General features: G+C 39.1%; 1 protein-coding gene across 1 annotated transcript in view; it reads right to left on the bottom strand.

The window, feature by feature from the left end:
• LOC126161679 (methylcrotonoyl-CoA carboxylase subunit alpha, mitochondrial) overlaps window positions 1-23,880 on the bottom strand; it is a 111,671-nt gene that overhangs the window by 59,446 nt on the left and 28,345 nt on the right. Inside the window, exons 6-8 of the mRNA XM_049917684.1 lie at window positions 20,282-20,494; window positions 18,979-19,150; window positions 3,641-3,762 (exon numbers count right to left, since the gene is read on the bottom strand). Of these exons, the coding sequence (XP_049773641.1) occupies window positions 3,641-3,762; window positions 18,979-19,150; window positions 20,282-20,494 (507 nt within the window). The remainder of the gene's footprint in view (window positions 1-3,640; window positions 3,763-18,978; window positions 19,151-20,281; window positions 20,495-23,880) is intronic.

Genomic DNA, 23,880 nt, shown 5'->3' with positions numbered 1-23,880 from the left:
ACTACCACCTACTCCAGTTCTGTTACAGGCATCCCCCCACCACCAAATAATGCAGGGCAGCCTGTGAAAGCAACCATGTTACCTACAAACTAAGTTGCAATTACAGTGCCACAGTTCCTCTTTGCACATGGGCATGACAATTAATGAGCTATCTGTCCACATGAAAGGCCACCACCAAACTGTGGCCAAGAGACAACTGGACCACTTAGTTGCTCAACAACCAGCTCAACACGATGTGCTTCACTTTAATGACTGTTTCACAGCATGTGCCATCTGGATTCCTCCTACTAACACCAGCTTTTCTGAACTGCGCATTTGAGAAGTCTGATCACATACCCTTCATACCCATAACACCCCTAGCCTTGACCTCCACTAGTTCCTGTCCTCCATCTAGCTATCCCCTTTACTGTTCCCACTCAAGCACTACACATGCCTTGCATCCCACCAATGCACCTATTACAGGGTGTATACGCGGACAAGGAAAAAAAAAAATCCCGAATTTTTCCCGGATTTCCCGGTTGAAAATACACTTTCTCCCAGGTGAAAATACACTTTTTCCGTGTTAAATGACACTATACTTTTCCTCGGCACTGTAAAACGTATCAATCCTTAGAATGTTTATGGTTTTCTACACAGACGTAGAATTTGCTGGCACTTTATAAAACGAAACCCAGGGGGAACAAAAACACGTTTTGGAGAGATCTTTGATGTGCAGCAACAAGTACGCAGCATTTCTTCGTTTTACGGAGGGATAAATTCGAATTCCTCCAAACACTGCATGTTACTTTCCGAAGCAATGAAATCGTTATTGCGACGCGCTTTTGTAGGCCAGTCATAGCTCATGTCACGTGATCTCGGCAGATGATGACAGCACAGGACACGTAGTATAGTCAACCAATAGCAAGATCACTCTCAAGTAGTGCGAACACACAAAAAGAAAAGTTAATGGTTTAAATTAATATACATAGTTTTGCTAGAAGAAAAACAAAGCTTTCACAAATAATATTGGTCTCAAGCTTCCACATATGATGCTGATCATTTTGCGAGTGTTACATTTTAAGATACCTCACACAAATGTGCCACTAAAATTTTTAATAACGACGTAAATGTCTGATCTTCTGGGCTCGAAATTCTTCTAGATGGTCGTCCTCAAAGAGTTTTTAAATGAGAGTCAAATGCTCTGTGATTTAAGAAATTCATCGTACATTCTCGCACATTGTTCATCTAGCGTAAAAGGAAATTTACTTTGAAAGTAACACTTTTCAAACCACCATTCGTAATATTTTCCTGTGACCTGTTAGAAATTGGTTCATTTCAGCAGTTGCCAGAGAGCGCTAGATAACAGGTGTCATTGCGCCTGCACAGCTACGATGACGCAGGAAGCCCACATGTTCGTACGTGTAAAATATTTAAAGAACTTTCATTATGCCATAAAAGAAACAAGACATCAAAGGATACTTCAGGAGCATCGGAATTTCGTGAACTATACTAAAATGCATAATTCGGCTTAAAGTGCACAATCGTATGTCCAAATTCGGATATAAATTTTCTTGAGTACCAGTACTGTATTATCTCATGTGTGGTTCTTTATTATGGCATAATGCCATACGAGCTAGAAGATGGGAAACGTGCACTTGAAATGCAGCGAACAGTTGAAACTAGCCAACAGTGTGAAATTAAACACTTCGTTTCGAATAAATTGACTGCCTCAGCGCAAAATACTAATAAAAGCAAAATCTCTTTAGCAAACCGACAAAAATAACTTCATTGTTCTGCAAGGTGATTAATGCTGGACTATGAGAAAGGTGGAAATAAAACCTGAAACTAACGACATATTTTAGCCTTCCGTAATTATGCGAACGTATTTTAATTCATTTGGTAGCTCCCGGCCACAGAAATCCGTTTTGTTGTCGTTTAATGTGAGAGCAATAAACGAAGAGGAGACAGCAAAATAACTAAACGTAAACACGGGTCACGTGGAGACTACCCACGTCCCCACTACAACTCAAGACTGCTCTGTGCATCAGCCCTGGATCTATACGATATTTCCGAACCGGAGCAGTTTAGATAGTGGCACACAGCCACAGATCTGTAACCAGAAGCGGGAGAAGGTACTTACTCATAGGCGACTCAACTGCGCATGCACAAGAGCCCGCCCGCAACTGCTCAAATGAATCAAATGGAAAAAGCTGTCATGTCACGCTCATCGGAGGCAATTTGTTGTTAGGAAGCACTGCATATTCTTTCTAAAGCCTTTGACACACTTTGGTTGGCAGACGCTTGTATGAGCACTGTGTTTTGTTGTTGTATATGGCGCATTTCCTTTGTGACTTAAGTTTTATTTTCGTTTTTTTTCTTTTGTTCATGTTTTTTTGCTGCAGCATTATTCTGCAGAAGCGGGATACAGTAATATCCTTCATTAGAGTATTGGTTGGTACCAGTCAAAATCACAAAAATTTAACTGGTAACTAAAACAAAGTTCCCGGAATTCTAAAAAATTCCCGGGTTTTTCCCGGTTTTCTCCCGGACAAAAAAATTCCCGGGTTTTTCCCGGATCTCCCGGATGTCCCGGGTCGTATACACCCTGTATTAGTCTTTTCCCTGTCCCTACTTCTAACCTTTCCCATCTCCCTCTTCCTCCCCTCTGCCCCCCCCCCCCCCTCACCCATACCCTGTATACTGTCTCCTGAAAGTGCACCTAGCAGCCATATTCTGTCCCACCATATCCTCAAATGCTCCAACAGGCAGCACAGCCCACCTGTACCCTGCTATCCCTCCCCCCCTCCCTGCACCATGCCTCCTCCGTAGCCCAAGCACCCACCCTAGGAAATCACTGTTCACATCAGACAAAGTCGCAGTTGGGCCCCAGCTCAATGAGACAGTGGCCGTGTGTGTGTGTGTGTGTGTGTGTGTGTGTGTGTGTGTGTGTGTGTGTGTGTGTGTGTTATTCTAGTTTGAATGAAGGTCTTTGTCTGAAAGCTTGAATATTTTAGCAGTCTTTTTCATTATGTCTCTCTACAACTCAAAACCTCCTAATGTGGAAGTAGAAATCTATCCTTTCCATACTGCTGTTACAACTATATTAACAGGTCCCATGGGAACTAAAAACTAATGTTCATAAGCTAATTATTTACAAGGGTCAGTCAAATGAGAAATACAAATATTCTATAAGGAATTTTACTTTATGAAAAATGTACAGATGCACGACATTCTACAATTTTGAGTCACACCTGAAACAGTACACATTTTCTCAAACCAAAAAAGTTTGACTACTGTAATAAGGCTACCTTTTTTGTTGATATGAATGTGGTTATGGTCAGGATACAGTCAAGTTCACTTCTGTTGTCCATTCATGTACATATTCTTGTCAGCAAACAACTTTCTCAAACAAAGAATACTAACAGATAGTGAAATGGTTCATCAGAGAACTGTGAATTCTGTCCTCCTACAATGTGCTATTGCTGTGCATGAAGATTGATCAACTACAGCTCTCAGCTAGTAGTATCAGGTCCTAGGCTTTCTTCTAAGGTACCCTATTTCTCATTTTCATTTAACTGACCTTTGTAAAAGGAATCAACTTAATCAAATGGATACTTTGTATAAAGTTTCAGAAAAGAGAGACAGACAGAGAGAAACTTACATAGTATGATGATAGCTGAGAACGCAGCTTCATGAGAGCCTCTCGTCGATTTTTTCCCCAAACGACTAATTTTGCTATCATTGGATCATAGTGTACAGAAACTTCATCTCCTTGACGTACACCTTAAAATTTTCAATTTTTCAATAGAGGAATGTTTTCAAGTAGTAAAGATAATGATAGGTTTTAAATAATGTTATTACATTTTATAACATGTGGAGTCTAAAACATTAGGAAAATGAGTTTTCACACAGCTGTAACATACATTTTGAAGGAATGATTCACATTCATATAGTAAGGAAAATTCTGGCATAAAATAAATAATTTAGGTGTGAAGGAGGCCACTCACCAAATAGCGGAAGTGTTTACTCATCAATGGGCACACATAAAAGAGAAAGAAAACTTGCTATTTATCATAGTGAATCCTTTTTTTAGCCCGTGTAAACACACACACACCATTTATGCCTGTACACTGTATCAACACAACGTAGGGGCATGTGTGTGTGTGTGTGTGTGTGTGTGTGTGTGTGTGTGTGTGTGTGTGTGTGTGTGTGTGTACGCACTCGCATGCATTTGTACTCTAGGTCAACAAAGGATTTCTTCCAAAAGCTAGAAAGTTTTCTTTCTCTTTCGTTTGTGCCAGTCAATGACTCAATGCTTCTGCTATGTCGCAGTGTTCTCTTTACTCCCAAATTATAAGAATTCACATCCTAATTTGCAGATGCTCACAAAAGTTTTATATAGATGTAACAAAGGTCAATTTTTACAGAATGTGCATGTTCAAATTCTCTGCAAGTTACTTCTTATTTAAACGTACTGGTCTAAAATCAACAAAATTTTGCCAGGCTTAAAATTGTCTTCACCACAACTATCACTATCGCTACTAACAAACCCGACTAATTTTTGCACTTACAACAGGCCAGCTGTGGAAAATGTAATAGGATGGGAGGGATAAGAAGAGAGAGATGAAGAAGGATACGGAGGGAGGGATAAAGGGGTGGAGGGAGGAATGGATAAAGATAGGAATGGACTGGTAGGGAGAGGCAAGGAGGAGTAGAGATGGGTAAGGAGGGATAGGGTTAAGATGGATAGGGAAGGTTAAGGATGGATAAGGAAGGGTAAGGAGGGGTAGGGAGAGATCATGAAGGTTAGGGAGAATTAGAGAGAAATAGGGAGTGGTAGAGAAGAATGGGGAAAGAAGGAGAGACGGGGACAGAGGAAGAAGGTGGAATAAAAGCAAGGGAACTGGAAAAAAGATATAGAAATTGTGTTCAATAACATTCTCCTGGGGAGTAGAAAGGAATGTCCAGTGTTGATTATATCTACCTTTAGAAAGTCCACTACAAATTTCACAAACATTTTCATTACAAGCAACATCTGCATTAGCTCGTACAATGTAGTGTTGGCTGAAATGTCAAGCTTGAGGATAATGGGTGATGGATTACAGTAAATTTTGAAACCCAACTTAAACTTCATGGGTTAGATACATCTACCAAACAGTAACCCAAATAAAATGCTCATATGACATGTGCCTACCAAACATTTTATTGGGAATTTTGCTTGTTCTTATTAAAACTCTTCATTTTGTTATAAAGTCACTGTTATACAGCAAAGGATGTACATAACATGAAACATTTAACACTGGCCATAACCAAACAGCTTAGAAATTGATAAATGAAGAATCTTCTCTCACATTATATTAGAGCCAAACATTTTCTGTTATTATTTACAGACAACTTGTACCTGTTCTAACTCCAGCAGTAATGAAGACAATTTTGCAAGAGCTGATCAATACATGAGAATGAAACAATGACACTTCAGTGAGGAAGGGAATAAAAGCTGAAAAATATCACAATTCAGAAATATCTATTCCAAACAGTTTTATTAAGAAGTATAAGACTGTTAAAGAATGTATTGGGGGGGGGGGGGGGGAGGGAAGAAAGTAGTGTCATCTTTTTACATTAAATTCAAACAGATACATTGTTAACCATTTAACCAAAAGTGTAGTCACCATCTTTATCAACAATCTTATCCCATCTAGTGTGCAAATTCTCAATGCCAGATTGCTAAAAATCCATTGGTTTCTCAGTACAATATCTGGAGATGGAATTTTGGACATCATCCACATTTTCACATTTTTTGCCACTTCGAAAATGTTGTAGCTATTGGAATAAACAGAAATCCAATAGCACAATAGTGGGTGAGGCAATATGCCACACACCACCTTATTAATTTTTTCCAGGGTTTGTCTTGCACCACACTGTCTTTCATTTTCACATCGCAATACAACACCTCTTCTGTCGACAATCCCTGGGCACCTTTCAACTAAAGATTGATTACTTGATCCAATTGTTCATAGTAAATGTCTATATTCACAGTTTGTCCAGGTTTTAGCACTTAAAAATGAATGACAACCTGAGTACTCCACCAAGCCCATAAAAGCACCTTTCTGGGGTGTAAACCCAGCTTAGCTGTACTTCATGATGACTCATTCAGAGAGAGCCACTGCCTTTTGCAGGGTAAAAAAGCACTTCTGCATCGTGATGCTGAAGCCATTAGATGCATGTGCTGCTTCATTTAACCTTTTTTGTCTTTACCAGACTGCTGTAAACATTACTGGATGGTCAAGCATTGTTGGTTGAGAGTCTCTGACAGTTTCTCAACTGTCTAACATGTATTTACTTCCACTTCTGTCCTTAACATATCACTGACTAAAGTCACTGGTCTTTCTGATCCAAACAAGTCCAAAAGATCTAAATTATTAGATCTGAACTTAGAAAATCACCTTTGGCATTTATGAACATCTAATGCACTTTGATAAACATCATAAAAGTTTTTAGTAGTAACTGTTGTATAACTACACTAATGAAACTCAAAAAGCATATGATCCCAGGGATGTACCTCTTCTAGTATTTGGCTAGGCGTTTCATCAAAAACTGAAAAAAAAGAAAGAAAAGAAAAGAAAAAGAAAAAAAGAAAAAGAGAGAGAGAGAGAGAGATTTAATGATTTATGAGTAAACAAGTTACTCTAACCTTGAAATGTCTATGGCATGACTTTGAATACACAATGAGCTGATAAGAGAGAAATGAATTTCAACATGCTCAGAAACAACATTACTTTCCAGTTCCCCTAATACAATAAGTATTGTTTTCAGTGAAAATTTATTTTCATTTTTTGGGCAGCCTGTTGTTTCTGTTTTACATTTCAGGCAGGTGAAGACAACATTCTTTCATCTGTTTACTTCTTTGAGTGGCCAGAACTTTTCAGACTTTTTTTCTCTCCAAGCTTCTATTTTGTATATTTTCAATTCTGGTTCTTCTTGGAGATCTTGCTGTGCCCCAGGCTCTTTTTTTTATTTTTAGGTATGTTTCATGTTCTGCTGCTTTATTTAGAAAATTGAAACAACAATTATGTAAAGCCAATGGCACATGGGACAAGTCAGCTAATGTTGACACGAGGCTCTAAGAGTTTTTTGACGTCACGTACTGCTGTTTCTTGATGAGGAGTCATTTTGTCACATGAAATACACAATAAATTCTGGACTATTTCAGTAACATTCCACGTAAAGCAGAACCAATGGGAAGGAAGAATGCTTTCTACATCACAAGCACAAAAAAAGACATTGTATTTGTCACGTTCAGCAGAAGCCCATATTCGATGGGTTTTATATTATACGTCACAGACTATAACTATATGCTATTTCTAAGCTATGACTCGAATCTTTATCAGTACAATTTGTCATAATAAAATGTTGAAAAACATTATATTGGTGACTAAAGAATTCCCATATTTAGTTATTATTGTTATATAATACGTGTGTTATGAGAGTAAGCCACTTTGAGACAAATACCCGCTGAAGATTCATGGAAACACGTCATTCTTGTTGAGATTTGTCATAGTTAAATGTCAATAACATTTCAGTGATTAAAGCCATTAGAAGACTATAATGTAAAATATGCAGCCAACAGAAACTGAGTTTCAGCATAGCATAGTTGGTTGAGGTGCCAAGATAAAACAAAAGATGGATCAATTTTTTTTCCATCTTCACTCCACATTGTGTTTGTCATGTTCAGCAGAAGCCCATATTCAGTGGGTTTTATATTATATGTTGTTGTTTTTGTTGTGGTCTTCAGTCCAGTCCAGAGACTGGTTTGATGCATCCCTCCATGCTACTCAATCCTGTGCAAGCTGCTTCATCTCCAAGTGACTACTGCAACTTACATCCTTCGGAATCTGCTTGGTGTATTCATCTCTTGATCTCCATCTATGATTTTTACCCTCCATGTTGCCCCCAATACTAAACTGGTGCACCCTTGATGCCTCGGAACATGTCCTACCAACCGATCCCTTCTTCGAGTCAAGTTGTACCACAAATTCCTCTTCTCCCCAATCCTATTCAGTACCTCCTCTTTAGGTACATGATATAACCATCTAATCTTCAGCATTCTTCTGTAGCACCACATTTCGAAAGCTTCTATTCTCTTCTTGTCTAAATTGGTTATTGTCCATGTTTCACTTCCATACATGGCTACACTCCATACAAATACTTTCAGAAAAGACTTTCTGACACTTAAATCTATACTCGATGTTAACAAATTTCTCTTCTTCAGAAACGCATTCCTTGCCATTCCCAGGCTACATTTTATATCCTCTCTACTATCAGTTATTTTACTCCCCAAATAGCAAAACTAATCTACTACTTTAAGTGTCTCATTTCCTAATCTAATTCCTTCAACATAAACTGATTTAATTCGAGTACATTCCATTATCCTTGTTTTTATTTTGTTGATGTTCATCTTATATCCTCCTTTCAAGACACTGTCCATTCCGTTCAACTGCTTTCCAGGTCCTTTGCTGTCTCTGACAGAATTACAATGTCATCAGCAAACTTCAAATTTCCATGGATTTTAATTCCTACTCTGAATTTTTCTCATTTCCTTTATTGCTTGCTCAATATACAGATTGAATAACATTGGGGATAGGCTGCAACCCTGTCTCACTTCCTTCCCAACCACTGCTACCTTTCCTTGCCCCTCGACTCTTATAACTGCCATCTGGTTTCTGTACAAATTGTAAATAGCCTTTCGCTCCCTGTATTTGACCCCTGCCACCTTCCGAATTTGAAAGAGAGTATTCCAGTCAGCATTGTCAAAAGCCTTCTCTAAGTCTACAAATGCTAGAAACATAGGTTTGCCTTTCGTTAATCTATCTTCTAAGATAAGTCGTAGGGTCAGTATTGCCTCACGTGTTCCAACATTTCTATGGAATCCAAACTGATACTCCCCAAGGTCGGCTTCTACCAGTTATTTCATTCATCTGTAAAGAATTTGTGTTAGTATTTTGCAGCCGTGACTTATTAAACTGATAGTTCGGTAATTTTCGCACCTGTCAACACCTGCTTTCTTTGGGATTGGAACTTTTACATTCTTCTTGAAGTCTGAGGGTACTTCACCTGTCTCGTACATCTTGCTCATCAGATGGTAGAGTTTTGTCATGGCAGGCTACCCCAAGGCTATTAGTCTAGAGCAATGCCGGCCAGAAATTCTGCACGCGTGCGGTGCTCCTGCACATGTGCAACTTCCGGGTCACAACCTGCACGCCGCAGCCATCAGCGTTCATGTAGTGCATGTTTCTGCGCACAGATGCCACTTTATCCACTTGCTGGGATACTCTGTACTGGCGCATTCTAGTGCTCTTTCCACAGCTTGCAAGCCAACCATGGGGAGGTATTTCGCGTATTAAACATTTGAAACACTGTCACAGTCAACTCATTCAGGCGTCTACTTTTATGTTAACAGTTTAACCCAGTAAGACAAGTAATACAGTTAACAACCGTGGGTTTTTATTAAGACAGCTTGACTGACGGCACGTAAATACGCGTAATGTTTTTGATCTAGTATTTAAGAATGAGAGCACTTAGCGACTTCCAACGAACTTTATTCATGATTTCAAATAACATTAAACTAATGCAAGGTTTCCTATAACTAATTCTCGGTGCCCTCAGTTACACCCACATAATTTCTGTTTCACTGACCTCTGAACAGAACGATAACCCCAGACTCTCGATGATCACTTGTTATTTCAATACCATTATTGCTATATCTTTCATCAATTCCGTCTGAAATCTGCATAGTAACCGACAATTAGATGAATGTTATGTTTTATCGACTTCAGCTGTGCGTAGCCCTCCACACATTAAAAAAAAACCCTAAATGTAAATATACATTGGAACAATCAGTTTAATGACTAATTTTCCTGATAATACTGTAACATGGAGCAGAATGAGGCAATAATGCACAGTTAGTAAACGACAATTTTTAATTATGTAAGGAATAAATCCAAACACGTTTATCACTGATCATGGGAAATGATATAGTTAATATCGGCCACAAAAGCACGGCTCATTGAAAAACGCAAGAAGTTGCGAAGGTTTTCATCACTTATGTTTGATCGAAACCTTGATTTATTCATTTTCTTCACCGAGAAAAATCTTTCACAAACATGTCAACCCGAATATGGACATAACTCTCGCGGCTTCTCGATGCACGCCTGGAAATTGTTGTTGTAAAAAATTTGTACTTCGCACTGCAAAGAACTTGTCCTCCACTCTTGTATTGCACTGTGGTTCGATCAGTTCCGTCTGTAGATCATTCGGAGCATCTTCAACTGACGACGAGAATGGTTGAGCAAAGAGGCGAATGACAGGAGACAAACTCGTAACATCTGCAAATCGTGCTCGAAAATGTTCCTTAATTTTTGGAATTATTGACTGGTATTCTTGAAATCTAGCACTTTCATGGACCAGTTCAAGAGTCGGGAAATGTGCTGTGTTTTCTGTCAATAGCTGGCTCTCCCAAAGCGGAAGCTTCCTTTCAAAGGCATTTACTTTTTCCAACACGTCAGAAATTAATTTATTTTCACCTTGCAAACTGACGTTCAGGCTGTTCACGTGAGACGTAATGGCCACGAGAAATGCAAGGTCTGATATCCAACAAGGGTCTTCCAACATAGGTTCACTTTTTCCCTTCTCATGTAAGAATGTTACTATGACCAAACGTAAATCAAAAAATATTTTCAGCATTTTACCTCGACTGAGCCAGCGTATTTCGGTATAGTAAGGTATGTCGCCGTACTCCGCTCCTAATTCCTCCAAGAACCGCCTAAACTGGCGATGCGTAAGCCCATGTGTCTTCAGATAGTTTACAGTACTCACAACAATTTGCATGACGTTTGATAACGTTACTGATTTTGCACAAAGTGCCTCTCGATGCAGAATGCAGTGAATTCCATACAACGTCTCGTCTGTGCGCCCTAACTTTTTGTGTATCCGTGCTATGAGTCCTCTCTGATGGCCCTGCATTGATCGTGCTCCATCTGTGGTCACTGAGACTAACCGATTCCAGTCCATACCAACACCATCAATCGCTTGCTCAACAGCTTTGAATAAGTCTGCACCTGTAGTAGTCCCTTTCAAAGGTAATAAGTCCAAAACGTCCTCTGTTACACAAAGTGCGTTATCGACACCTCGTATGTATATCACAACCTGGGCTGTATCTATAAGATCTGTTGCTTCATCGAGCACAACAGAGAAAGCAACAAAGTCTTTAGCCTTATTTATTAGCTGCCTGTGCACGTTGCCGGCCATAGCACTGATACGTCTTGTCACTGTTTGTTTGGATAGACTGATTTCTTGAAACCTGCCAATGTTCGTGGGACACCCAAGTTCTGCAGGATCAGTCAGACACCCTTTCACAAACTCCCCTTCGGAAAAGGGTTTCCCAGATTGTGCAATTCTTAATGCGATTTAAAAACTTGCTCGCAGGAGAGATTTAGTGTGGTTGTCATTCTGGAAAATTGAAAACAGCACATTGTACAGTAAAATAGACATAAATGTAACACAAGAAACTAAGAGTTCAAGAAGTATCAGTTACTCTGACGTACAGTAAAAGCGAGTTGAGGTGTCTCATCCATTTTATTTTATTTTTTTTTATTTTTTTTATTTTTTTTTTTTATTTTTTAAATATTGCTTGCCGTTCTTCACTGTTGAGTACCCTACACTCGTCTTTGTGATATGTATTTTAGTGCCTTTCAACTGAAAACTTACGCTGGCCACCTATTATTCGGTGGCACAGCAAACACTGTGAGTTTTCGCCAACGGCTACAAAAAATAATTGCAGTTGCCAGTCATTTTGAAACGACTGAGAACATAGATCTCCCGTCCTTTGCTTTTTCACAGTACCTGCCTTCTCTGTTAAGGTTACGGTCACCAGAGGGTAAACGAGACTGGGTATGTTTCGCTCTTGCTTGTACCACATAAACAGGGAAGTGGAGCCGCCGCCGTTCATTTAGGACACATGTCTAATAACAGATGTCGCTGTCGCACACGTGCGCACATGTGCAGCACTTCCGCACGTCTGCACACTGTGCAGCGTTTTGCCGGCCCTGGTCTAGAAGAATATTGTCTACTCCCAGAGCCCTATTTCAACTTAGGTCTTTCAGTGCTCTGTCAAATTCTTCACGCAGAATCATATATCTCATTTCATCTTCATCTATGTCCTCTTCCATTTCCATAATATCGCCCTCAAGAACATCACCCTTTTATAGACCCTCTATATACTCCTTCCACCTTTCTGCTTTCCCTTCTTTGCTTAGAACTAGCTTTCCATCTGAGCTCTTGATATTCATACAAGTGGTTCTCTTTTCTCCAAAGGTCTCTTTAATGTTCCTGTAGGCAATATCTATTTTACCCCTATGCCTCTACATCCTTACATTTGTACTCTAGTACTCTAGCTATCCCTGCTTAGCCATTTTGCACTTCCGATCTCATTTTTGAGACATTTGTATTCCTTTTTGCATACTTCATTTACTGCATTTTTATATTTTCTCCTTTCATCCATTAAGTTCAGTATCTCCTCTCTTACCCACAGGTTTCTACTAGCCCTCGTCTTTTTACCAACTTAATATTCTGCTGCCTTTACTATTTCATCTCTCAAAGCTATAATATATGTCATAATAAAATGTTGCAAATGTCATATTGGTGGCTAAAGAATTTTCATATTTAGTTATTATCACTATATAATTCACATGTTATGAGAGTAAGCCATTTTTAGGAAACGACCCACTGAAGATTTATAAAAACACGTCATTCTTGTAAGGATTTGTCATAATTAAATATCAATAATATTTAACCCTTTGAAGACATAAGAAGACTATAACATAAAATATGCAGCCAACAGAAGCTGAGTTTCAGCATAGCATAGTCGGTTGAGGCACCAAGGTAAAACCAAGAAGGAGAGCATTCGCATCCCACTGTTCCAATTTTTTTTCCCTTCATTTTTTTCTAAAAGTTTGTGGGAGTTTCCCATAAAATTAACAGAAATAATTTCTGTAATATTTGATGTTATGTAAATACAAGAGTGCTACTTGTCAGGAGTTAAGTTTGTGAACATTTATAAGCTGATGTCTGAGAGCTGGGTTCTCAGGATGGGGCAGGATAAGGTTACGATTTTGGATGGGACCATAATCAGTTACTCTCAGTTGCACAACAAATATGTAAACTTTATTTAAAGAAATTAAAATTTTAAAACAATCTCTTAAAAAACAATTGACTGTATGATGGCTAAAGGCCTTATCACAAAAAAATTCCACAATTTTGGGGCCAAAGGACACCAACAATAACCTCAAACAACAAAAGTCTGAAGCCCTGAATTAGAGGTCAGAACTCCAAATAGCACTTATTAAGATAAATACTTTGTTTTAAAACAAACTTATTGTAACATGGCATAAAGCCTTATTAAGGAATCTAAGGAATCAGGACAAGTGGTTCTCAGCAATTGTTCCAGGGTTAGCATGGGGAGGTAACTCAAACATAAGGTAAGGTGAGACAGGCAGCCAAGAGTCGTACTCACATAACAGGATGGCAAATCAAACTAGGGGTAGCTTAAGCGGCGACCGACCAACCAACCAATCCACCTAACGTCCAATCACCAGTACAACGAGGGAATACTTTTAGGCAAGGGCGAAGAGACAGACAGCACTACATCTTCAGAAAACTCCTAAGGCCAAAGGAAACACTAGAACCAAGGTAGACCTCCAAAAAATATGCACAGTACAATACAATAGGCTGTCGAACTACACACTGTGTCAGACAGCATCAACACGACGAGGAAAGATACACTGCCGGAAAAAATATGCTAACCTCCAGGGCAGATAACTGGGGCGTTAGAGGCCACAAGGCAGAAAATACCGCTGGTTGCACTTCACTAACAAGAATAATAATAAATTCAATGATGAATAACAAATACAGAAAGATGACTGCAATATTTCACCACCTTGAAACACTTCACTCATTGCTGCCAGGCTCAGCGGCCCTGGAAGCAACAATCCGCCAACCAAAGGCGAGGTTGCATTAGCAGTTAAATCTTCGCTCAACTTAAATGTCCAGGCTATGGTGTGCAACGAAGTCGTCACTCTCGCAGCTACCCCTCCTCAATCCGGCAGTGGCAGCATGCCGCCAGCGACCGCCGCTTGCCCTCGCGCTGCTCCACCCCAACTGAACTGATATCAGTTCCCAACTCCTCACCAAATTCAGTATGCAGACAGCATTAAAATAACTGCTCATTCAAAACCACAAGATACACATGGATCCGGGAAAACAATTCCACCAACAACTCACAATATTAAAAACAATCACTGTGAAACAACACGGATGAATTATAAGTCGGCATGAACACAGAGAAGCCAGAAGTGGTCGGAAGACCAAATGCACGTCGTCTGCTGCGATAACCGACCGATCAGGCAGCCAAAATCGGCCCCACTCAAGTCAGGCATGGGAAAGATCCCAGTATAAATCATCAACTGACAACTTATTGCCATGAGGTCACTTCGACAGGCGGACACACACGTACACACACGCGCGCGCACACACACACACACACACACACACACACACACACACACACACACGTGAAAGTTGAACTACTCGAATATCATGGTCCATTCAACTAAAACTCACTGAACCTGGTCCTTGATGTGGTTGTACACTCTCACGACCACATCCTTCCGTCTGACAGTGCATGTGTGTTGACAGCGGCGGGCGAATACTGGCTGTCCGGACCTCTGCTGCTCCATCCCAACTCAACTCGCTCGACACATGGTGGCCTGGAAATACTAGAGGCCACTGCAAAGATGGTACCACAGTACGTGCTATCAATAAACGCTGCTGTTGCCACTCACGGACAGACAAGGCGAGCAAACATAGTGGCACCAATGAACACACTAAGGAAATGAGACGCTGCAATCCCTATTACAAGGTGCCAAGCAACAAACAGCATCAACACGAGTCACAAGATACACATGGATCCGGGAAAACAATTCCACCAACAACTCAAGGCTCAATGTCCTTCCTGAATGAACATGTACTTTCATTTTTGTCTTATTACTCATTCACTGATACTGACATTTTTATTTATGTATACCACACCCAGAACAACATGACTAGCATACGATCTAGAAAGAAAATGTGCATTTTAATAGGGCTAATGAAAGAATTCTATGTGTGTCAATTTTTGTGAACAAATTGTATTCTTACGTTAGCTCTATTAAAATGTACATTTTCTTTCTTGACCATACACTAGTCATGTTGTTCTGTATGTGAGATATGTTGATTAAAATTTCATCATTTTGAAAGATTATTTTCAGTACTTTCAATACGGAAAAAATCCATCCCATAACTTAAGAATGATGTGAGTACATGATGGTTACTGTGTGGGACTAATGTCACTGGATCTCTGCAGGTGGGAACTGAAATATGACATGCCCAGACAATCTGCACCTGCAGCTTGTCACAATTCCCTGCAGTACAGTGACAGCAAGAATGAGTGGTAATGAGATGGACTTAGGACAACAGTGGGGCAAGAAGAACACGCTTGGCTTCTTCCAGAAGGACACCATCTTGAGAAGATCGCAATATTGATCGACTGGCACTGACGAATAGAAGGATGACAACAGCTGAAACCCAGGCAGTGTGTCACCAATAACCACCTAGAACAGATTTCTAGAAGCTGGGTTAAGATCTAGGGTTGCCATGGACTGTTTTCCACTGACACCATACCACAGACAACAGAGACTTGCATAATGTAGACCCAGAGTCACCTGGGACAATGAATAATGTGTGGTGTTCGGAAATTAGTCTCACTTCTGTTTTCTGTGGTCAGACTGATGTTAACATTTCCATAGACAATCTGGTGAAGCATCACAGGAAACAGCAATTCTACAGACAAGTACTTTTCAAACTCATGGAATCACTGTGTGGAGTGCTATTTGATGCGACTGTAATTGTTGATGGAAAGTTAAATGCTCAGCAGTGTCCGGCAAGAATGATAATCCCTATTGTCACATACTTCTTGAGAGAACCAAATGGAGTATTCAAGATTCCACATCGCAGTTCACACCACAAATGTCTCGAGGACTGTATGGATCCTTGATGGGCCACTCTAGTTCATCCATAGAAAAAGACTGGGATGCAACTAGTCTCTAGTTATCAGTTTTCATGAACTGACACAGCATGCGTTTCAGGCATGGCAAGAAATTCCTGTAGGTTGTTTGCTTCCAGGACACAATGACCACAAGAATGTATTTGTGCTCATGAAGCTCACACCTCTTACTGATGTTGACGATGGACATTAGTTTTGAACGGAATGAAGGTTTAATAATTAAATGCCTGTTCTGTGATGGGTTTATAAATGTCAGACCAGTTCTCAATGGCATAACATTCTTCATTTCCATTAGTGTATTTGCATCACATGTGTATGATGTATAACAATTCACAGTCGTGGAATCAATAATAAAACTGTCCTTTCTCCGTTACATCCACCTATACTTAATAGACGTACTGTGAAGCTATTAGTCTAGGTCTGCTGGCTAATGAAATGTGCATTCTGACTTATTTTTGGATTTGGAAAAATCTGGTTGATATATTCCAATTTTTCCCCTATTTGCAATGTTTTTCATACAACTTTAACTTCCTTCATATTTTGTTTCCACATACATCTGTGATTTTTATCAAATACAGTGATTTTTTTTAATTTATCAATTATTAGCAGACAGCTGTTACAACAGAAGTTGTGTTTCTGTCCATACAAAGTGTGGAATGACTCCTCCTTCCACCTGACACCTCTCCTTTCATTGGTTTCAAAAACAACATACTGAATTGAGTCTTTCTCATTTATGTCTTTTAACATGCCTGATTCACCTGTTTCTGTTCCAGCAGCTTGTACGTTTGTGTTTGTCACTAAGAACACAAACACTCAAGGTGCCATACAACATTTAACTGAAAAGATTTATGGAAATATTTCTGTTATTTTACATACAAATTATTTACATTTCATTTCATGCAGTCCAAAGAACTGAGAATAATAACTACTGCTTCTCAACACAAGCATTCTTTTTGCATTCTTGAATGAAATTTGTAGAAACAATATTTCTCACTTTCCAACCAAGAGCTCAGTACACAGAATGAGCGCTGAGAATGAGAACACTTTGCTCCAGAAATTTATTCACCGATTAGGAACACACATTTTCAATAACTTGCTAGCAACCACAAACATTTTAGCTGCTAACTAAGTACAAGTTAAGATGGGTCTAAATGATTTATTGATGGCTAACTTCTTCCACTCCACTGACAAATTTCTGAACAAAACCAATCAATGTATATATTGTTAACTACTTCACAAAGATGAAGGATATGAAATATCGGACTACTGCACATTTTCAGCACAGTAATGTGATCTCTGTAAGTAAACTGCTTCTTTATGACAGACAGCTATGACAGCCTAGGAGTTATTTAGTAAACACCAGTATGAACACATTTAAATGATTATCACGTTTTTCATCTTAACTTTTAGTGTTTAAAATGTTTGACTTATCCACCATCCTTGTGGACCATTTCACTTAACCCTTTCGCGGACCATGAGGGACATACTTATCTGTCAGAGCAGTTATAGCAATAACTGTCCGAACCACTTAGGCATGTGTTCAGGTAAATCAGTCATGATAGCATATGAATTATTGATACTCGTTTAACTCTTAACAACAAGCATTTACTAACTGATACATGTTAACGATAAGACTAACAAAATGCAATAAATTTTTACTCCAGGCACAATGTTTCCCTATTTGCAAAGGATTGTTGACAGACAAAACAAACTAACTGCCAATTCCAAGATAAGAGTGCCTACTGTGGCTGGCAAGTGAACTCATGACAGCTAAAAAACACAGTAGGTGTCTTTTATTTGCTGCATACTAGTAACTGTATTTCTTTACTGCATTTATGAGAATATATCACACAGCTTCTGCACGTTCCTGGCATCTAATGGCAGTCCACTGTACCAAGTGTAATTTCTGTTTGTTGTGAAATGCAGCTTCAAAGGCCATGAAAAGTATACATCACACCAAATAACATTTTTTTTTTAAGTTCTTGGGGAGTACACTTATCACCAAAGAGTTCTCTCAAAGAGGCTTGGGAAAAATAGGTACCACAAAATTATTATGTCTTTTGAGAACGTCAATATACATACTTACCACCAAATATCTCATGGCAGTAAATTGTATCATATGTATAGAAAGTGTTACGAATCAGTTCCTGTTGTCACTAGTGAAGTCAGAAAAAGTTGCTTTATTCCTGTAGGAAACACATTTACCATCAAAATAACAGCTCACTAAAGAACCATGGGAGGTGAGCTGCTAAAATAATAATAATAATAATAATAATAATAATAATAATAACAATAATAACGTCTGAGAAAGGAAAGAAATAATAATAATAATTACACCTGTAAAGGGAAAAAGGGTTAAGATCAAGAGAAGGAACATAAGCTTATCAATTCTGTAGTTATGCAGCAAATATTTTTGACTCTCTGACTTGTTCCATACCCTTGAGCAATTCCTCACTGTGGAAAGAAGCCCCGTGTCTAGTATAATGCAGCATCCCTTCTCTGTAAAACACATCAATGAAGTTCCAAGAATATTTTAAATTTCCTTCAAACCAGTGCCACAAGAAATTCAAGTATAAAAGGAGGCCCCAGAAGCATTCAGTGGTTTCTAATGTTGACAATGGTAGAGGTCATCATAGTTCAAATTTTTTACTTTCATTTAAAGTAACAAGAATACTGAGTATTTTTCATATGAAGAGAGACAATTATGTGAAACACTTATGTGCGTCCAACCTTTCCATTTGCCAAATGTAGTGTATGAACATAACACTAAAAATCTTGAGTGCCAAGGAATATATTTTTCAACTCATACACTTCCATAGGCTGATAAAATTTCATTCTGTACTCACCTGTTTCAACACGTACATCTGTTTCTGGTACAGGAGTTGATAAATAAAGCAATGGACCTGCCCCCGGTAAAAAGTTATTGTTGGGATTTTCAGCATAAATTCGAGCTTCAAAAGCGTGACCATTTAACTTAATTTCATCCTGTTTAAGAGGTAATTCTTCTCCCCCAGCAACCTGTTATGCAAATTTGACTGTATTATACATACAGAAGAATACGTACAAACGGCATATCATACAGACACACAAACAAGAGATAATTCACATATAAAATACGAGACCTCCAACACTAAATTAAAATGAACCATTGTGCTTTAAAATGAAGACATACTATAAAATAAGACTGCAATAAAATATGTGTTCTTTGACAGGTTCACATACATAAGTTAAGGGATCTTAAAGATCCAAAAAAAAAAAAAAAAAAAAAAAACAACTTATCATGGTGACACTGCACATACCAGCTGTAGCAGGTCAACACTGAAACATGGGACATACATGACACACTATTACAGAACTCCTTAGTGTCACTTCAACAGTCATTGTGAGCAAAAGTCTAGGATACAGTGGTACCGAGTACGTGCTGTTTGTGTTTGGCACATGGTATTCAAAGCACAGGGAAGCAGGATGGCACAGTGATGACATCTGGATTAGTTATACATAACCATATCATTGGCAGAACAGAGGAAACCTTATATGAGTGCATCATGTCATTAAAAACAGAAAGGGTAAGGGTGGGGAAGAAAACTGGTTGTGTTCTCTTAGAGATCTTAATCCCAGAAGTTGTCGTAACTGATTTATTGAAATAATGGGAAACCAAAACTTGGATCGGTGGACAGGAGTCTGAGTCCATTTCACACAAATGTGAGTCCAGTGTTACAAGCAAAGCGCAATCTCACTCAGTGATGACCTTCAGGGGATCCTTGCCAGGCGATGAGTGGTGTCGCTACAAGCCATACCGACATGCCGATTGACAGTGTAGGGACTGATCGTGCACTCAGTATTGTCAAGAGAGGGTTCACATGAAGTATTGACATTCTGTGTCACCAATAAAGGGACACAATGCAGGGTGCCATCCACAGCTGATGACCAAAGGCCACATTTTCTAGTGTACTCCATATCTATAACATTGTACCATGTGTTACAATATTGCAAAGGCATCTCTTAGTGTACACATTATTGTTGTGCCTCGTGTTTTATGGATCTTGAAAACCCCTTGACATGTCGGATAATGTGTAGTTTAGGCCCATGAATATACTATAACAGAGGAAGCAACTTAGGAAGATAACCATGATATTTCATACACATTACCTTGATCTGCCATTCAACTAGATCGGTGTCAGTTATCATTTCAGTTATAGGATGCTCCACTTGCAGTCGAGTATTCATTTCCATGAAATGAAAAGAATGGTTGTGCCTGTCAAGAATGAATTCCACAGTTCCAGCACCAACATAACCCACGGCCTGTGCTGCTCGAACAGCTGCTGCACCCAGTTCCATACGAAGCATATCTGAAATTCCAGGCTGTTCCAGTTGCAGAAATATTAGAAGAAACGTTTATACATGAGCCTGGCTTATGAATAATATAACAAAGAGACTCTTTAATAAGCAGACAATATTATGTGTTTGATATTTTTTCAATTTTAATTTATGAAAAGGAAAAGTGCCACTCACCATATAGTGGAGATGCTGAGTCACGGGTAGGCACAACAGAAACAGTCACAAATAAAGTTTTCAGCCTATAAGACCTTCGTCAAAAGTACACGTACACACACACACACACACACACACACACGTTGCAGTCATGTTTGTGAGCTGTGGTTGCATTTGTGTGTGTGTGTGTGTGTGTGTGTGTGTGTGTGTGTGTGTATGTCTGCGCACACGCGCGCACGTGTGTGTGCGACTCAGCATCTCTGCTATAGGGTGTGTGGCAACTTTCCTTTTCATCATATTGTTACATCCCTTCCTGGATTTTCCATTGTTACATTTTAATTTTTTATATATTTGTTTAAGTCATGTTTCAGCTTAACATAACAAAAGAAAGATGAGAATGAACGTTTGGTGGATGCCAAACAGTCAAAGTAGAATTAGAAGTTACTTAATTTACTAAACTGTCTTTAAAGGAATCATCTAAGAATAACGCAATAATAATTGTGATTAAGTGACTATTATTCACTCAAACTTTGTTTACTTCTTAGAAGCTTTTCTTTTCCTCAGCAATTATCTGACTTGTTACTACATTCGTCAAGATTAAATCTTGATAGTTACAGTACAGTTCACAGTTATTTACAGCTCCTGAGTTTAGCTGAATGACATTTCCTTAGCACTTCTACCACTCCCACATCTGTACAAAAACTGAGCTATGCACACCATAACGAAAGCATGTGCAACAGTAACTAATCATAATACATCAGTGGAGACTTTACTATTAAGTTATGACCACTCATGTGATTAGCGACATTGAAAATGCATAGCCACTGATGGATTGCCGACACAAACCATTTCAAAATGGAATAAAATTTGCTAAAGCCACTGTATCAAGTTACTATTAATCTTAACAGTTAAACACTATACACGTCAACTGCTGCAGCTACCATTCTTAGCAGGTGCCTGCAATTTCCCCCACCCCTCCGTTCCTCCCCACCCACCCACCCCCCCACCCCCTTCCAGTCCTGACACAAATTCATTTGACGTTGGAACACTTAATTCTCATTGGTTCATCGGAGTAATCATAACTATATCTGACACACACACACACACACACACACACACACACACACACACACACACACACCATTCTTTACTTTACTTTCATCTTTATATATGACACTGATGTCTTTCTGACTTTACCCCATGTTTTGCATCAGTTCTGCTTGTTCTTTGCTGTCAATAATTTACTTCCAGCACTATATTCACAATCAATTTCAGAGTGTCTTCTTCATTTCCATGCTCTTTCATATTTCATTTACCATTTTCTTGCCTCTTCACAGTTTTCAAAGGCTTTGAATTGTTCTCATTAAAGTAACACAATCAAGCATAACAAACACATTTTGAAACTGAAGGCTCACTGAACGGAAACTGGGATGCTTTAAAGAGAACTGAATAACTAACTGCAAAAATTAGATAGGAAAAGAGGTTAATGGCATCTTTACACAGAAAGATTATGACAAAATTCAACTCTTTCTAAATTTAAAAATGTCCCCCATAAAATGGACAACTGCCACAAAGATTACCGGATGACATGCATATGGAAAGTAAAGCAAGTAAGTGCAAACAGGAATAATGATGGAACACAACAGTTAATCAAAATGAAGCATCACTTGGGAACGATTGTCAAGACTGGTGAGCCGTGCTGCAGCTTGCGTTGGTGCTGTTCGTAGGTTTCCACCCTCTGTTGGAGGCCAGACAGTTTCGATTAGGTGGCATGGTTGCGGTTGTCTTCTTCTCGGTTGACTGGCACCACTCATTACGCAAGGGTTGCCTGTCCGCTAGTGGCAGCAGTGGCAGTTATTGATATGTAGTTGTTGTTTGTCCATGTCATATGAGTGTGGCAGTTTGGTTGGGGACTCAGGAGGAGCCAGGTCCGTGCAGTGCGAGAACTCACCGGGACCGCTGGCAGTGCGCATGGTCTGCCGCATAGAAGGATTGTGGTCACGAGGGTGCATGACCTCATGGTAAACCAAATCGAGCAAGCTTTAAGATGAGTGCGTTTCAATCTAAGTACAGAAATCTCCACTATTGTGATATCTCGCGATTCTCCATTGACTTGGGTTCATGTTGCTGCTCGTAGTGTCGCGGAGGCGAAGAGCAGCGAGTGGAGTGCTTTTGGTGTTTTGTTCCATCGTTGCATTTTGTTTATCAGACATCAGGTAGCCTCAGAAAGATTACCATTAGTCATTCGTAGACTGCCACTACTCTGAGTTTCCACCTTGTGAAGTGAATGCAACTCTTGGCTGCCTATCCCATCGCTCGTGAAAAAGTTTGTTGCCGGATCCTCTCAGAGGTCGATTCCTGGAGCACCGCCTGTGGCCCCTTGGTTCTTGTGTTTTATTATCTTATCCCCCCCCCCCCCCCCCTGCGGTGATCGGTTTCTTGGGCCTTTGCTGTTGTATTTCCTGCTTTACAGCAGATTTCTATTTTTTTTTTAATATTATTGCCGTTCCTGGTGCGTGGTGATCAGTTGCTTGTTTTTTTAAATTAACCTTTGCTATTTTACTGTCTGTTTTACAGCATTTTTTTTCTTTTATTTTTAATAAAATTGACATTTCTAGTGTGTAGGGCCTTCATCCGTGATTGTGGTCATTTGCTTTAAAAAAAAAAACACCCTTATTTACGGCCATTCCTGGCCTCTGATACCTTCTGCTGTGTTTGTGGCCACTTTACCTTTTAATATTTCAATACCTGTAAGTTGTAAATTGCAGCAAGTTCTTAAACATTCTTAATTTATTGCCATTCTTGGCGTATAAGGCCTTCAGCCGTGATCACAGTGGCTAGTTTTTTCAAAAAAAAAAAAAAAAAAAAAGAAAGAAAGAAAGAAAAAAAAACATTATTTATATCTGTATTTTATGGTGATTCACTAAATCGTAACACAGTGGAAACACTATTATTTACACAGTTGTTTTAATAATGTGTGGTATTTTTTTAATTTATTGTTGAGTCTGGACTTAATGTTTTAAAAATAAATGTGTGTAAGTGTAAAAGGTAACCAACAGAAACTGATTACGGCCCCGTCCACAATCATAACCAAATCCTGCCTTCCTTAACTACCTGGTTTTTGAGAGAACTAAATAAAACAAACATCAGACTGTGATTCACTGGAAGAACTGTGAGAGGATGAAATTCATCTACAAGGTTATCACTTATATAATTCTGGTTACATCTGTTAGTGAGTACAGTCCATTAGTATCAGA

This window comes from Schistocerca cancellata, chromosome 2, assembly GCF_023864275.1.
Source record: "Schistocerca cancellata isolate TAMUIC-IGC-003103 chromosome 2, iqSchCanc2.1, whole genome shotgun sequence".
In the NCBI taxonomy this organism is placed as follows: domain Eukaryota; kingdom Metazoa; phylum Arthropoda; class Insecta; order Orthoptera; family Acrididae; genus Schistocerca; species Schistocerca cancellata.
Note: the sequence above shows the minus strand (reverse complement) of the source record. Positions and strands in the feature narration are given on the sequence as shown.